General features: G+C 41.9%; 2 protein-coding genes across 2 annotated transcripts; one reads left to right on the top strand and one right to left on the bottom strand.

The window, feature by feature from the left end:
* Nucleotides 1-774: 774 nt before the first annotated feature.
* uba6 (ubiquitin like modifier activating enzyme 6) lies at nucleotides 775-10,362 on the bottom strand. The gene is made up of 31 exons (XM_069665455.1): nucleotides 10,346-10,362; nucleotides 10,126-10,220; nucleotides 9,996-10,024; nucleotides 9,756-9,850; nucleotides 9,529-9,640; nucleotides 9,105-9,185; nucleotides 8,836-8,958; nucleotides 8,535-8,658; nucleotides 8,206-8,309; nucleotides 8,032-8,094; nucleotides 7,734-7,810; nucleotides 7,548-7,614; nucleotides 7,275-7,418; nucleotides 6,949-7,095; nucleotides 6,787-6,867; nucleotides 6,604-6,681; nucleotides 6,207-6,388; nucleotides 5,968-6,073; nucleotides 5,751-5,840; nucleotides 5,582-5,662; nucleotides 5,331-5,459; nucleotides 5,167-5,218; nucleotides 5,016-5,079; nucleotides 4,857-4,926; nucleotides 4,704-4,775; nucleotides 4,490-4,613; nucleotides 4,183-4,376; nucleotides 2,787-2,914; nucleotides 2,476-2,563; nucleotides 2,272-2,366; nucleotides 775-2,079 (listed from the first exon to the last, which is right to left on the bottom strand). Exons 1-31 carry the CDS (start codon nucleotides 10,360-10,362, stop codon nucleotides 1,938-1,940), a joined length of 3,054 nt encoding a protein of 1,017 aa, XP_069521556.1. The 3' UTR covers nucleotides 775-1,937.
* Nucleotides 10,363-12,071: 1,709 nt separating this feature from the next.
* grhprb (glyoxylate reductase/hydroxypyruvate reductase b) lies at nucleotides 12,072-14,627 on the top strand. Its single transcript, XM_069665593.1, has 9 exons — nucleotides 12,072-12,241; nucleotides 12,646-12,779; nucleotides 12,871-12,943; nucleotides 13,042-13,158; nucleotides 13,289-13,377; nucleotides 13,472-13,576; nucleotides 13,873-14,008; nucleotides 14,281-14,411; nucleotides 14,506-14,627. The coding sequence occupies exons 1-9, from the start codon at nucleotides 12,072-12,074 to the stop codon at nucleotides 14,625-14,627; spliced, it is 1,077 nt and encodes a 358-aa protein (XP_069521694.1).
* Nucleotides 14,628-14,851: the final 224 nt, after the last annotated feature.

Genomic DNA, 14,851 nt, shown 5'->3' with positions numbered 1-14,851 from the left:
AAACTATTATTTACATCATCAATTTCTCCATCAAATCCTCTCATGTGAGAAGCTACATCTGGAAAATGTTACATTTTTGCTTAAGAAAAAAAAAGATCTGAAATGCTGATATTTTTTGAATTTATATTTCTCAGAACAAAGACACAGGGCAGCTTTAGTATCGAGGACATCCTGAAATCTCACATTTTATTGGACCACTGGTTGAGTTGTCTGTCACGAGAACATACATCTTTATCAGTCACTCATTAACACTGGTTTGTTTTACACGTACTCGCTGCACAGGAAATAGTCAGTATGATAGACATCTTCTGTGTAGAGCGAAACTCACAACCACTTCTCATGGGGGGGGGGGAGTTAATGTGTCCAATGAAACAATTTGTGTGACTTTAGTATTAATCATTTTGGAGAAACGGATGATAAAATGTTGATTTTATCTTCAGGTCGAGCTCAGTAACCCCAAAACAAAAAGGTTCGACCTTTAAGGATTCCATTCAAAACCACATTGACATTACTGCCGATTTAAGCCAATGCTGACCTCTTCTCTCAACCTTTAATTGGACCTACATAGAAGGGTGAATTACAAACACCTTTAGGATATTCTTTTGTTCATTGTTGATTCACAATTAAGTCGTGCACCATGACTCCACAGAGCTCAGCAACACAGGCTCAGTTTGACACAAAAAAAGTGACAAAAATGAGAAACAAGTAAATAAATACATGTCATGGACACACATCCACAAACAAATGCATCAAATAAATCATGAACAACAAAGATTTTCATTTTCTTTTTTTTTAAAAAGGTGTTTTAAACAGGAGGAGTGTGATCCCACATGTTTTATGTCTGTCAAAAAAGGCGTTTTCTGTGAGTGAAACAGCCACTGAACTCATGCCATTACTGAATATGATGAGGAACATTGTTTACACAGATGTGTTAAATGATGTCAAGCTGTCATTACCTAAGTAATTCGCAACATAGGTATGACTAGCAGCTACAATGAGTAAGTGGTGTCACCCAAAGTTTGAGTGCAACACATATCGGCAGCATCCGTTCATTCAGGTCACTTGGCTGGGTAGAAACGTGCCTTGCTTTTATGAAGGATTGGCACTCGTCAGTGATATATCCCAGAGAAGGTCCTCAGGTTGCTGCTGGTGTGTGTTGCTCTTTAAACTTTGGGTAACACCCATCCCCTGTGATATAACTGTGATTTATGAGGCAGTCAAAGTGATCAAAAACAGAACAATCATCTGCAGACACAATGATAATCAGTATCTTTGGTGGTTTTGCTGATGTACACTGACCTTTTCGCACTTCCAAATTATACACCAAATATTGGCCTGACCTGTTTCTAACAGGGGGGGAGGGGACTGGCAAATTCTGTGGTTGGCAATAATATTAGATAGGAGGAAGAAGAAGATGTAATGCCTTCTAACTACAAATCCGCCTCACTGCCCCGATAGCCCTACCACAGCCCCCTGTAGGGCCTCACAGACTTCAAACAGAAATGAGACTAATGCGTGTCGGGAGAATGCAGGTTTCTGTAAACATTGTTTTTTTTTAGTCAGACTCACTGCCACAAACAGAAAAAGGTTATTAATCAATTAAGGCATTGACACAGGCTGAGCTGTGTATTTCACCAGAGTAGAAAACAGAAGAGAGAAAATATATGTACACAGGTACAGTTACGTGCTACTTCAGCAGCCTCGTGTTCCACTGGCTAGATCTGTGGCAAGAAAAACTGGAACCAGGACTTGCCTTTTCTTGCTCCATGAAGTACAGGGGGGGGTGGGCTTTAGCTGGGACCAGGAGTTTTGCCCTTGTGAGATACCATCCTGAGGGAAAGCTCTTGGCCCTGGCCCAGGTTATTGGGGTACAACAATTTACATGAAGGGAGGGAAGTAAGGACACGCGAGGTTAGAGGACGACGTCGAGGAAGGTGTCAGGGAGTCTCTCCGTTGCGGCTGAAGTAGTACCTGACCGGAGGACCAGGGAGGTCATCGTCTCCGTCTGCCTCCGGAGCAAATGACACAGTGAGGTCAACGTAGCGGCGGTCCACTGATGGCTTGATCAGCTTCTGCATCCTGCAGAGAAGTCAGAGGGAAGGTTAAGTGCATCTGTTCAGTTTAGGCAAAGGATAAATCATTTGAGTTAGCCTTCGAATAGGACGGCTGTAGTGTCTTTTAGCTAGAGATTGACTCTGATTGTTGATTTGGCTTAAAAAGGGTCACAACAAATATAATATAAAAAAAACAGTGGAGAAAGGAGACATTTACGTTAGCTTGAGTCTCTTTGAGTGTCCAGGCATCACAGGCACATACAGCATCTTCACACCATGGACGACCATAGTGGGTTCAATTCCGTACTTTTCCTGAAATTAAACATGAAAAAATAAATAAAAACGACAAAGAAGCAATCAAAGACCTCGTATTAAAAAGTTAATATGACTTCAAAGTACAATAATAGTGAACGTTTCTCACCCTCACTGCGTTCATGAAGTCAGAGAGGGTGAAGTCCTCATGGCCAAAGATAGTCCAACAGTCCCAGATGGAGAAGAAGATGTCGTCCCTGTCAAAGACACCACTGGGCCTTTACAATAGTACTTTGTGATAATGCAATATGTGTATGTTCTGTTCTTGGTGCCTCCATGCAGCTCAAGTTTTCACTGTGACTGAACCTTTATATAAAAGGGGTTCAAATAGCCATGTCATGCTCAGGAAAAATTTAAATGTCATTTATCACTTAGAAGTATTTGAGAGTGAGATTGAGAAAATGTAAATGTGCCTCCAACCTGATGAGAGCCCTTTTAACTGGGGCAGGCTCTGTGAGCACCATCACAGGGATGGCCAAGTTGAAGAAGCAGTTTTTGAAAGATTCAAACTCGTAGCCTCCAACCACCTTGATCAACTCCAGGGCCACCTGAGAACAACAAAACAAGAGAAAAGAATTATTGATATAATATTTATATGAAACAAATTACTTTCCAAAATGTACTTGGATAACTTAATATGTCTACACATCCATCATTGCATCCATTTTCTGCTACTCAAGGGCAGGTTGTGGTGGCAGCTGGCTAAACAACAAAGTCCAGACCAAGTCCAAGTCCGGATCCTGAAGTGTTTTCAATCCAGATGCCATAAATAATCTCTACAGTGCTTGGGATATGGTTAAGGATTTCTCCGAGTCTTCAAACTTTCCCTCCTCCATAGAGGATGTGTTAGTTGAGTTCAGGAATATCATCGCTCAACAATATATCCCCGGCCAGGGTCAGCAGTTTTCCTACCCTACTGCACACAGGTGGTATCCCTTCCAGGAGCACAACCAGAAACTCTATGGCAGGACAGAAACTGGACTACTGTTTGGTGCATAGACACAATTAGCTGTCAGAGCCTTACTATCAGTGGTTTGGAGGAGATCCTCTGACACAGCGATGCTCAGCCAGGGACTCTGATATTTTGGCCACCAAAATTCAATCCATCCACAGTGACCTTGACCTTGAGTATTTAACCTTCAAAATCTAATTAATGCATCCTTGACTCCAAGTTCCTTTAGCCAAATTTGAAGATATTCTCTCCAGGAATTCCTGAGACATCGTGTTCACAAGAATGTGACAGAAGGACGGACAACCCCAAAACATGCCACCGGCTGTGGCTGGCAAGAGGCATTAAAAAGGGGTGCTACTAAATCGTGTGCTACCGGTGGTAAGTCTGAAGCCCTGAGGAAACAGTTTGACGCTTCTTCAGGGATTTGATTCCAACCCCGTGCATTGGGGAGCCCTCTGACTTCTTCATTACATGAAGTCTACGTCCTTAGACTTAGACTACAATGCCAGGGTTCAGAAGGTCTACGTCCTTGTCTCTGCCTGCCTCCACTGACGATACTACAGGGAAACGCAGGCTCCTGGAGCCAGGAAGGGGAGCTAGACAGCATCATATTATTGTCAGTACTTTACCAATTAGGCATGTTAAGGCATAGCCCAAAAGAACTACATTAAGCCACAGCTTTGTGGGCCCAGCAGGCACGCCAGCAGGCAATGGTATTATGGTCTGAAGTAATAATAATATGAAGCAGTAATGCTGAATACCAAAATATGCCGTTTTTAAATAATAGTTGATCTGTAGATGATTCAAAACAATGGCAGCAAGTTAAACCACCAGCTTATATCAAATTTTTTTAAATGTTCTTACCAATCCAGCTACAGCAGCTGTTGCCGTAGCGATAGCGGGGATGATCTTGCCAGCAATGCGTTTGGTCTTGAGTCTGTCAGCTGGCTCGATGGAGTACATCCTGGCTCTGAGTGAAGACGCCGATGCGATGAAATCCATGTGACCGTTGCTGTCGTCGTCCTTTTCAAACTGCAGCGGACTCAACCGTAACCTCTCTACATGTGAAAACAAACACATCACATAATTACTAACAGGACTCTTTCAGTGTTTGTCATATGCTCAGGATGGGAAAATAATGTTCCCTAACTATTCACATTAATCTTTGTACCTGCTGTGACATTGTCAGTAGCAATGGCCTGCTCCAGCTGTATGATGGCCTCCCTCTCCTCTTCACTGCTTAAAGGCATCTTCGTATGATCAGGCTTCTTTGCCGTCTCATCTGTCTCTATGCACTGGATGGATGGGCAGATACACACCAGTCAACAAGATAAGCACTTCTCACGCAGACAGAAATTAAGGATCAGATCGATGAAGAAGCTTACTTTCTCTGAGGGTCTGTACTCAGGAATACTGACTTCTGAGAGAACCCTGGCCACCGCCTCTTCAGAGAGATCCTGAAGAGAAAGGCAAAGTCCAGTCACTCAGTAAGAATGTGTTGGTTGAGACAGTGTATGTGTGAGTGTATGTGAAACTACCTTTACTGAGTAAGGGATGTTATAAATCTCTGCGAAGAGCCGGGCGGTGCTGACAATGAAAGTGAAGTGCCTAGGGAAAAGGAGGGATGGCAGGTTTACATATAAAACGTTTATACAAGACAAAGGAAGGCGGAGACTGTGATATAAGAGCATACTCACAAAGAGTCGTTCAAGTCAAAATCAAAAGGTGCTGGAGGTCTTTTTGGGGACTGCCAAAACAAACCTAAGGAAGAGGAGAATTATTTTTGTATGCATATTAAATTGCATATTAAAGTTGACTTTATAGGTATGTGTGTTTGAAGTAACTCACTTCCATCTTTTAACCTTGTGTCCAGAGGGAAAGAGTGCAACAGTTGAAGGGCCTACATAAAACACAGGTAACATGTATACACGTCATAATGTGGTTTTTGCACCAACATACAAACACGTACAATTGGTGCTATTGAGATGCATTTTCAGGAGGAGGTTCGTTACCTTTCTCTTGAAATACTTTTCAAATTTCAGACGTGCAATAGCGATGCACTGTTCCCACTGGCTAGGCCGTCTGCTCAGCAGCTTAATGACCTGGAATGACCCCTCCAGACTTTCTCCCGACTGCATCCTCTACACAAACAGAACAGTCTTTAAAAACACGGCTTTTACATGTTAAGCATTACATTGCTGGCACGGATCAACAGAATGCTGGTTGTTGTAAGTAAAGAACACCACCTGTGACATAGTCTTACCTGTAGCACCACTTCAGCCGAGGGGTGGGTCTGCCAGAATGAGTTGTAAATGGAGGGCTTGTGGACAAACGCATTCTCAAACTACAACAGAACAGGGAAAAGATTTTGGAGCAAACACTGACACAAAAAAAAGTAGCAATGATCACTTGTTTGGTTTTCTGCTACTGACCTTGTCTCTGGCCCACTGAATGGTGTGCTCTATGACAGAAGGGAAAGACTTGAGAGTGCAGAATGGGATTTCCTCTTCAGGGGGGTCCCTCTGAGAAGCAAGAGAGAAAGTATATATGTAGGAGGACTGTAAAGTCTAAGGGCCGCACCTATGAGGCAGTTCTGGTATGGGACCTTTGGGAATAAAATAAAACGTGGTCACATACAAACACACTCACATGGCTATTGTAGGACTCTGTCAGATTTGGCACAATTATTTCTGTGTGGCCTTTAGTTCCCATGGTGCCAGAGTCCAGGAGAGGTCTCTGATTGGATAAACAGCGGCTGAAAAATAAACACAGAAAGACATCATCAGCGGCTGGACCAATTAGCAAAGATTTCACGAAATACTACATCAGGGAAACTTAAAGCAACTGATAAAATCAATTGATTGTAGATGTGAAAAATTAGCACCAACCTGTCTACATATCTCCGAGCCTCCACGTTGTCCAGCGCCGTGACCACTATGTTCAGGCGGGAGAAGAAGGTGTCATTGTAGATGCTCTCAGTAGCTGGGCACACCTTGTTTAGGTGAGCATCTACCTGCAGGTCAGGGTTGATATCACGAGTGGCTTCTGCTGCTGTTGTACTCTTCGGTTTCTGAGACATGGGAACACCAGGAAACGTTGTGTTAACATCCGTGTGGTCGATTCTGATCTATAACTCTATAATTCAAGTGCTCTAGTACAACCATACATTAAAGCGTGCGGTTGAGTTTGCCTAGATAAATCAAGGTTACAAAAAGGAAGAGTAATGGGAGGTGAGAATTGTGGAGCAACATAAAAAAGGGCACAAGGAAGCTGATATCTGTCCACCTGTATATGATGTGGTCTGAAGAGAAACTGCCGATTGAGGTTGGACTTTTCTATAAGGTCCGGGTCTGTGATGCACACCTGGGAATACACAGATTCATATTGGTGAGTTTCATTAAACACGTAGCACAAGAATCATACTGCAAAAATAAAGAAATGGAGAGTAAGCACAGAAAGACTGTCCACCTCTCCTGAGCTCTTGGTTAATCCCACTCCAAGCAGGGCAAAGTTTTTCAGCATCTCACAGCCTATGGCACCACAGCCAACCTGGAGGACAGCATTTAAAGGGTTAATTTAGACGTAAACCTTAAAATAAGACAGTTTTTCTACGTAATTTACAATCCTTACCATGAAGACCCTGAGCTTTTGCAGTTCAAGACACATTGATTCGCCGATGCAAGCTCGTAATCCATCGTATCGATCTCCCCGTGGGAAAAACTCTTCAGCGGAAAGAGACTGAAGCGGCCTGACAACCTCAGTGGCATCCAGATAAAACTAAACAGAGTGAACAAAGGAGATTAAAGTAACAGTTAGAGGGGAAAATATATATAACCTATTACAGATAATGGTTTCTGTTGATTTGGCATTGTGTAAAAGGGGGATTCATTGAGCTATTGAACTATCAATAAGCACCATTTCACATTTGAAAAGGTGGCAGAAATGTAGTGACCTACCCATTGTTGAAGTGGTGCAAACTTCCCTGTGATGGCCTTTAGAACTTCCTGGCTGGCGAGACCTCCCACAGCTGCTGCTAAGGGAGGAAGAATTCCCCTCGCTGTTCTCGACAGACAGCGCACCAACTCAGTATTCACAGAAGCCTGGACAGACAGAGAGAGGAAGGAGAAAAAAAGAGAGCTGTTAAGGCATCTATGTGCTGTCAAACAGGATGTTTCTGTGTAGTTTGTGGGTTCAAGAATATAAAAACATGATAAAACACAAACGCTTACTTTGTTCCTGAGAGTTGCATTCACTTCTTGCGTTAGCTTCAGTAAAACCTCAGCATCCTGTAAACACCTGATAGCATCAAAGTGAAACGGTTCAAAACTGAATGTGCAACATTTTACAAATCCTTGAGTACTGTTTGACTACAGAGAGATTTGCGGTCGAGGAAAGTAGAGAAATATTTTGTTTACCCAATGTTAGGAAGTCTACTGTGCTGCTCCTGGAAGCTGTCCAGAGCCAACATGGCCGCATGGATTTGTAGAGGGGCCTGATGGAAAGTAAAAAAGGATTGTGAGGGAACTGCTTTAACTCAAACAAAAATGACAACTATAAACCAACTTATTAGGACTAAGTGACTATCTGGTGTCAATAACTAACATTAGAATCATGATTACACTGTCTAAGAACATTGGTTATAACAAAACTCTGTTAACCTTGGGGAAAAAAAGCACCCCACAAAAAAGTACCGAGACAGCTTTAAACTCTCACCTCAGGTTTGCTGAAGTCTGGAGTCAGGACCTGAGGGTCACACAACTGTGTCTCTAATGTCTCCTGAAATAAATCAATGGATAAAAACAGGGACACGTGAACAAAGAATATTTTGATTTAGAGATGTATGCATCTTTTCTTTGTTCAACTTTGAGAAGAAACTAGTTAACTTACAAATCTGAATGTCTTAGGGATTTTCACCAGAACAAAGAAGCCTCCATGTGCATATGGTTGTAGTTGGGATGTGTCTCCTATTGCAAAACTGTGAGGGGAGAGGACTAATGCCACACACAAACACACATCAAAACAACACACACACACAAAAACAGACAGATATAACTTACATTAACACACTATTTTTTCACCTAGAACAGAAAATTTGCAAATCTGTGTAAATCTTTGATGTGTTTTACAATTAAAGAGACAATTCACAACATTTGTACTTTTGCAAACATCTGTCATAAAACACACTAAACTTATTGCCTGCAATGTAGAGTTAATACCTGAAACCTGTCGGGCATTGCCGTTGAGTTCCACCATGCCATTGACCTCCCTAAAGACAACACTCTGGCCTGTCTGTAGGCCGTGTGGTTGGTTGTCCATGCAGGAAACCACCCCAGGATTGTCCTGAAAGTCAACATTTAAAAGGAGATACAATGTAAAAACAAAAAAGGAGCACATTTACACATTTACAATATAAAAAGAATACCCAATGGCTGAGACTTGAACTTGTAAAGGAAAGGGCCATTGTTTAGTGGTGTCTGTCTACAGCACTGATAAGAATGTCTGAAGTGTTCAGATTACCTGAGTGATAGTTTGGATGAAAATCTCCTTGGGCTCCTCTCCTGTGGGATCTGACACCTCAAACTCCTCTCCAAAATCACAAAACACCCGTACACAGATGCCGTATGCATCACAGCCAATGAACTGGTGGGGACGCAAGTACAACAGTTACTTTACTACAGCGGTGAATTATGAAGTTAAAATTTGACTGTCTGTGCTTTCCCCATGTGAAGGACATAGTTTATTTAATGCTCAGTAACTTATAACCACTAAGGGGACTGACGACTTACTCTGATAGGGGGCTGTTGTGAGTGGCAGAACTCATTCACTCTCTTCTGGAGGCTCAATCTGGCTTCAGTCAGAATCACACACTGAAGGAGAGCGAGCAGAAGAAATATCACCGTGTGGGGGAAATGTTTGTTAATCTTGACCCTGCAGCAGACTACATATTAGGAAACAATGCAGGTTTTTACTTATCTGTCATTTTAAACCAGATGACAAGGCTTAATTAGCTTTAGCCATTAATAAACAATTAAAAAAGTGATGCAGATATCCCATCAACCAGTCTCGTGAAAGTCTGTTAGTTGTATTAAATCATAACTGCCGCTCATTCCCACTGCAGGAATGTTTACCCAGTTTACCCACTTTTTAGCAAAAACGTTATGATTTTGGATTTACAGCTGTGCAGGGGATTGTGCCAAAGTGATACCTTACCTGATACTTTCTGAGAAAGCTGAGATCAGTGTTGTCATCCAGAGCAGAGGAAGACATGTCAACATGGACATATGGGTTCAACTCTGCCACCCGAGGGCACACTGCCTCCACCCTGTGGTAGAAACATAAAGAGGATGAATACATGTTTGTATAAGACAGACAAGGTAGTTGACATACAATTGCATATGTATATAGATTAAAGTGTGGGTAAAGTTAGATATTTTTACCTCCTCCTCTGGCTCAGCACATCCTCTTTGCAGATAAAGAAGTTGGAACCCAGGTCCCAGGTCTCACACTGCTTTGTGTCATGAAGTGTGACTGCCTGTACAAACACATACACAGTGAACACATGAAAACAGATAAAATAGTTAAGGGCACAGGAAGACTGACTCTTAAGATACTCCACACTAAGACACTATATTCGGTCAGGATGTTGGACAGTAATAATATTTACAGAGAGTGCATACCTTCACACCAGCCAGGACAATATTCTTTGCTGTGAAAGAAAGAGTTTGCTTAGTATCAAATGCAAATCATATACACATTAAGATATCGAATATTGTAGAGTTGTTGTGTATATTGTGCTATTCAGCTTACCTATCTCAATTCCCAGTCCTCCCATTCCACTGAGAAAGACAGAGGACTGGGCCATCTGGTGCATAGCACTGTCTCCCAGCACATATCGCTGGCGGCTGGAGGAGGGAAAAGGGGAGGAAGAAGTGTAAGAGGTGATGAGAAGTGATGAGGAGCACCAAGTTCACTATCTTTATGGTTTAAAGAACAGGAGTAAGGTTTCCTGATTTGACTGTGGTGTAACGTTATATGTAGTTTCATTGCTTTAGAAAGGTAGACTTCACTATGTTGTGATTTACAGCCTAAAAGGTAGACTTGCCTGTAAAGAGAGTCGTCAATCTCCATGGAGTCTGCAGCCATGCCGGGAGGGGAAGAGGGGGAAATTCAACTGTCTGAGAGATAACGACTATACCTAATAAACAAATAGCAGTACAGACAGTGATTATCAAAGCTATTAAACATTTTGCTTGTAAGCTGTAATGATCTAAAACCAACGCCCTGCTCTATGTTTGCTAGCTACATGGCTAACTTACTGTCAGTGCCAGCTAACTGTGCTTGTCAGCTATGTTGTTGACCTGACAACTGTCAGTCGAGCTTTACCGTAAAATAATTATATTGAACTACTAAAGCGACGGCCTCTAACTGTCTAAAATAAGAGCACCTAAATTAAAACGTGTTCATTTACGGACCTGCTGGAGTAAGCTTTACGTTAGCAGCAGCGGCTAGCTAGCACTGAGTGCCACCACTGCTGCCTGGTGCCGGTGGCGAGGACACTTGTCATAAACTCGTTTAAAAGTGATGACACATACGTTAGGCTACAAACAAGCCTCCAGAGAATGTAGTTGTTGTGGGTCTTATCATTTTAGCAGTCAATGTGAAAAAAATTGCGGTTAATATAATTAAAATAAGACAAATAATCATTCGTAGCTACCTGTCAGTATGCGCGACGAGCTATAGCGAATGAATGGCTGTGACTGGTTAAAAACTTGGAGTGTTTCCGGGTTACGACAGTCACGTGGCCAAGGTCATCCAAGAGATTGGCAGTAATTTTCACGACTACACTTGTTCAGTTTTATGCATTTTTAAAAGTGTTACCACCCTAAATGAAAAGGGAAAATTAATTACATAGATATATTAAATTGTGTAGTTTCAAAATAAATAATCAGCATGATAACCTTTTCACAAAATTCACTCATTAATCACATACATCAATACACCACAGGGGCATTATTAAATCTTGTTTATCAAGAAAAAATGAAAAGAAAATATAGAAGAAGGTGGGCTGCAGGATATTTGCAGGAACAGACAGGGCAGAAAAAGCGGTAAGATTAAGGCTTGGGGAGTGTGCTTTAGTTGTTTGGATCTAAGGTATAATTTTGCCATCTGTCTTTATTCGTATATCAAAAGGTAATTAAGCAAACATAATGACTTTTTAGAATTTAAACAAAAGCACTGCATTTCATGAAACTCAGCTCTATGGGAAAACTTTAAGTAAGATTAAGTATTGCTGACCCAGTTCCAGCCAAAGAGACAGAAAATAGAAAACAGGGTTTGGGTCCTCTACTGTTTAAAGAAGCAAAGGTCAACAGCTGAGTGAAACATTTACATCCTACTGACTCCTATCATGGGGAGAATGTAAGGAAACCACAACTTTTGTGTAATTGTTTCTGTGTATTGCTTTTTTAGGTTTGTATTTGTGTTTTAGTTTTTTTAGATGGCCTGTGATGAAGAGACTTAAAATTTAACTGAATCCTAAAGCTGGACAAAGATCTGACAGAATTATTTTGTGTTTATTTTTGTTCCCTCAACTTCAGACTTTGGAGACACCCTCCCTCTAATCATATTGGTCAAAGACACACAAAGGAACCTCCCCCTGAGCAGGAGCCAAAATCATGCTCATGCACACTTTGAACTCTAAAGTCCCACTTCCACCTCTCGGACACCTGCCCAAGATCTACTCTCTCCTGGAAATGTGGGGCAGCCGTGTGGCACTGCGTCAGCTCCGGCGGATTGCTGTTGGACCTTTGAATATAACTGGGAGTCTGACAGGCAATGTGCAGAGGGAGATGTCAACCCAACGGGTGTATGTCACCCGACAGATCCCACCCGATGGCCTGAAGATCCTCCGTGAATCTGGACAGTGAGTCACAGTGTCCTTAAATGAATATTTAAATACAACATTTTGTATGACCAACTAATAGGATAATGTATCTGTTTTGAAAGTTATCTTTCTGAATTTTAAGTGTTTTAAAGTTCATGATTTACTTTGAGTAAACATGACTGCTAATGTTTGTCCTCAGGTTAGTCAGATAAGATTGGTAGCTTAAAGGGTATTCCCCCATAAAAGCGTTAAAAAAAAACCTAACTGTATCTTAAAGTCCCAGTGTTTCTATAAAAGCTACAGTACACAGGATGTAGCATGAGATTGGCATATGTTTGTTAGAGCTGAAATTGAATATTTAATAATACTTAATTTGTATTTGTTGAGGATTAAGAAAAGAATGATGTGATTTGGCTCCTCAGTGATGGTTTCTGTCTTTCCAGGGTGCAGTTCGAGCTGTGGGACTCAGACGACACCCCTGTGCCAAGGAAGGAGCTGCTGAATAAGGTCAAAGGTGTCGATGGTCTGCTCTGTGTTCTGACAGAGAAGATTGATGCAGAGTTGTTGGATGCTGCAGGTCTGAGGACACTCCTTTAGAGTCATTTGAATCGTGTTTACTAAGGAAGAAATTCTCAGTTTGGTTGTTTGTGTTGATTGTGCTCCTGCAGGACCAAACCTGAAGGTCCTCAGTACTATGTCGGTGGGGTTTGACCATCTCACTTTGGAGGAACTGAAGAAAAGGTATTTCCTATCAATCACTTAAATCAAATCAAGAAACGGCTGGTGATATAAGCATATAACGCTTTGTGTAATGTTTGTGTGCATGTGTTTTCCCTCAGAGGGATCCGTGTGGGTTACACCCCTGATGTTCTGACAGATTCTGTGGCTGAGCTGACTGTGGCTCTGCTGCTCACCACCTCCAGGAGGCTCATAGAGGCCACACATGAAGCCAAGACGTAATGACACACACACACAAACACACACACACACATTCTCAAATCCATCCATTCATGTTTTTGCTCTTTTGAATAAAGGTTAAACACACACATCTCTCTCTCTCTCTCTGTCACTCTATCTGTGTGTCAGTGGTGGCTGGGGCACATGGAGAACCCTGTGGCTGTGTGGATACGAGCTGGCAAACAGCACTGTGGGGATTTTCGGCCTGGGGAGGATTGGTGAGTATAAACATGACACACACATCATCTTATCATCAAAGCACCATCTCTGTAAATGTGATGCTTCTTACACACTGTGTTTGTGCTCTTTCAGGTGTGGCCATCGCTGAGCGTCTGGCACCTTTCAAAGTAAAGAAGTTCATCTACACAGACGTGGCCCCCAGGCCTGAGCTGGCCAGTCTCATCAATGCAGAGTATGGTAAGGACCACAACTTTGTTAAATGTCTCAATTGAAATGTCCTACACCAGCATTAATGTTATAATTGATGCACAATGTCTGCAAGACCTATGATGAAGCAATATAGCGATTTAATGCACTGGTTAGTAGGAGGCAAAGGTCATTTATGCTCCTTTGACCTTTAACTTCCTGATCTCAGAGATACTCAATATAACGGTATGTTGGTATTTCAAGGAATTTAAAAATAAATTCAAAGATGTAATATGCAGAAATTTAGTTTAATGTGACAACTTAAATTGCACTCTCTCTTGTTCTAGTGTCTTTCGATGAGATGGCAAAGCAGTCAGATTTCCTGGCTGTGTGCTGCGCTTTAACACCGGAAACAAAGGAGATCTGCAACAAGAACCTCTTCTCCAAGATGAAAAATAATGCCATCTTTATCAACACAAGCAGGTAACCTTATCTCAAACACAAACACATGAACTACCTGGCTAAGCAAGATAAGACCCAAAGAGCCAGTTCATGCCAGACCTCAGGGGTCATAAACAACTCATGTTTATGAAAGATGAACATCTGCAGATCGCTTTCTTTATTCTGTGATTAATCTACTGTATAAGAGGTTAAAATAAGTGGCCATCATGTGTTACCAAAGTTATCCAGCCATGAGTGCAGTGTCTTTTCTTTTCCTGTGTCAGTCTGTAATTCTGGTCTTCCTGTTTTGTCAGAGGTGGTGTGGTGAACCAGGAGGACCTGTATGAGGCTCTGTCCACTGGGCAGATAGCAGGAGCTGGGTTAGATGTCACCGTTCCTGAGCCTCTGCCCACAAACCACCCACTCTTTACCCTCAAAAACTGCGGTGGGTCTGTTAGATTTATTGGTGCTTTAAATTTTGCAAGACACCTAAAAGGACAACATGCATCATTTGACTTCTTAATTCTCTCTCCCCACAGTGATTCTCCCTCATATTGCTAGTGCCTCCTATAGTACCCGTAATGCCATGTCCTCCCTGGCTGCAAACAACCTCCTCCTCGGCCTGCGGGGGGAGCCGATGATCAAAGAACTCAAACTGTAAGAGGAAACTGGTTCCACTCTGGCAACTGGATGTAAAGTGGGCCATCAGTTCAACTCATGTATTTAAAAAACAGGACTTTTAATTTGTAATGAGATGTTGAAGTATTTACTTACATTTAAATCTGCAATCAGGTGAACATTAAAAGGTGAACAGAAAATTAAATATCGCCAATAACAAAATGTAATACCATTGTTTTTTATTCAGTCTTTACAACAGCTGAACTT

This window comes from Semicossyphus pulcher, unplaced genomic scaffold (assembly GCF_022749685.1).
Source record: "Semicossyphus pulcher isolate SPU_LCO1_2020_fin unplaced genomic scaffold, fSemPul1.0.p SCAF_17, whole genome shotgun sequence".
NCBI classification, from domain to species: Eukaryota; Metazoa; Chordata; class Actinopteri; order Labriformes; family Labridae; genus Semicossyphus; species Semicossyphus pulcher.
The sequence above is the reverse complement of the archived record's forward strand: the minus strand, read 5'-3'. Positions and strand labels throughout refer to the sequence as shown.

Coding starts and splice junctions, on each gene's coding strand:
- uba6 (XM_069665455.1), bottom strand. Junction 9,186..9,528: donor GCTTTCTCAGAAAGTATCAG/GTAAGGTATCAC, acceptor GCTCTCCTTCAG/TGTGTGATTCTGACTGAAGC. Junction 6,074..6,206: donor GCTCGGAGATATGTAGACAG/GTTGGTGCTAAT, acceptor TTTATTTTTCAG/CCGCTGTTTATCCAATCAGA.
- grhprb (XM_069665593.1), top strand. CDS start 12,072: ATGTGGGGCAGCCGTGTGGCACTGCGTCAGCTCCGGCGGATTGCTGTT. Junction 13,159..13,288: donor GCCACACATGAAGCCAAGAC/GTAATGACACAC, acceptor TCTGTGTGTCAG/TGGTGGCTGGGGCACATGGA. Junction 14,412..14,505: donor CTTTACCCTCAAAAACTGCG/GTGGGTCTGTTA, acceptor CTCTCCCCACAG/TGATTCTCCCTCATATTGCT.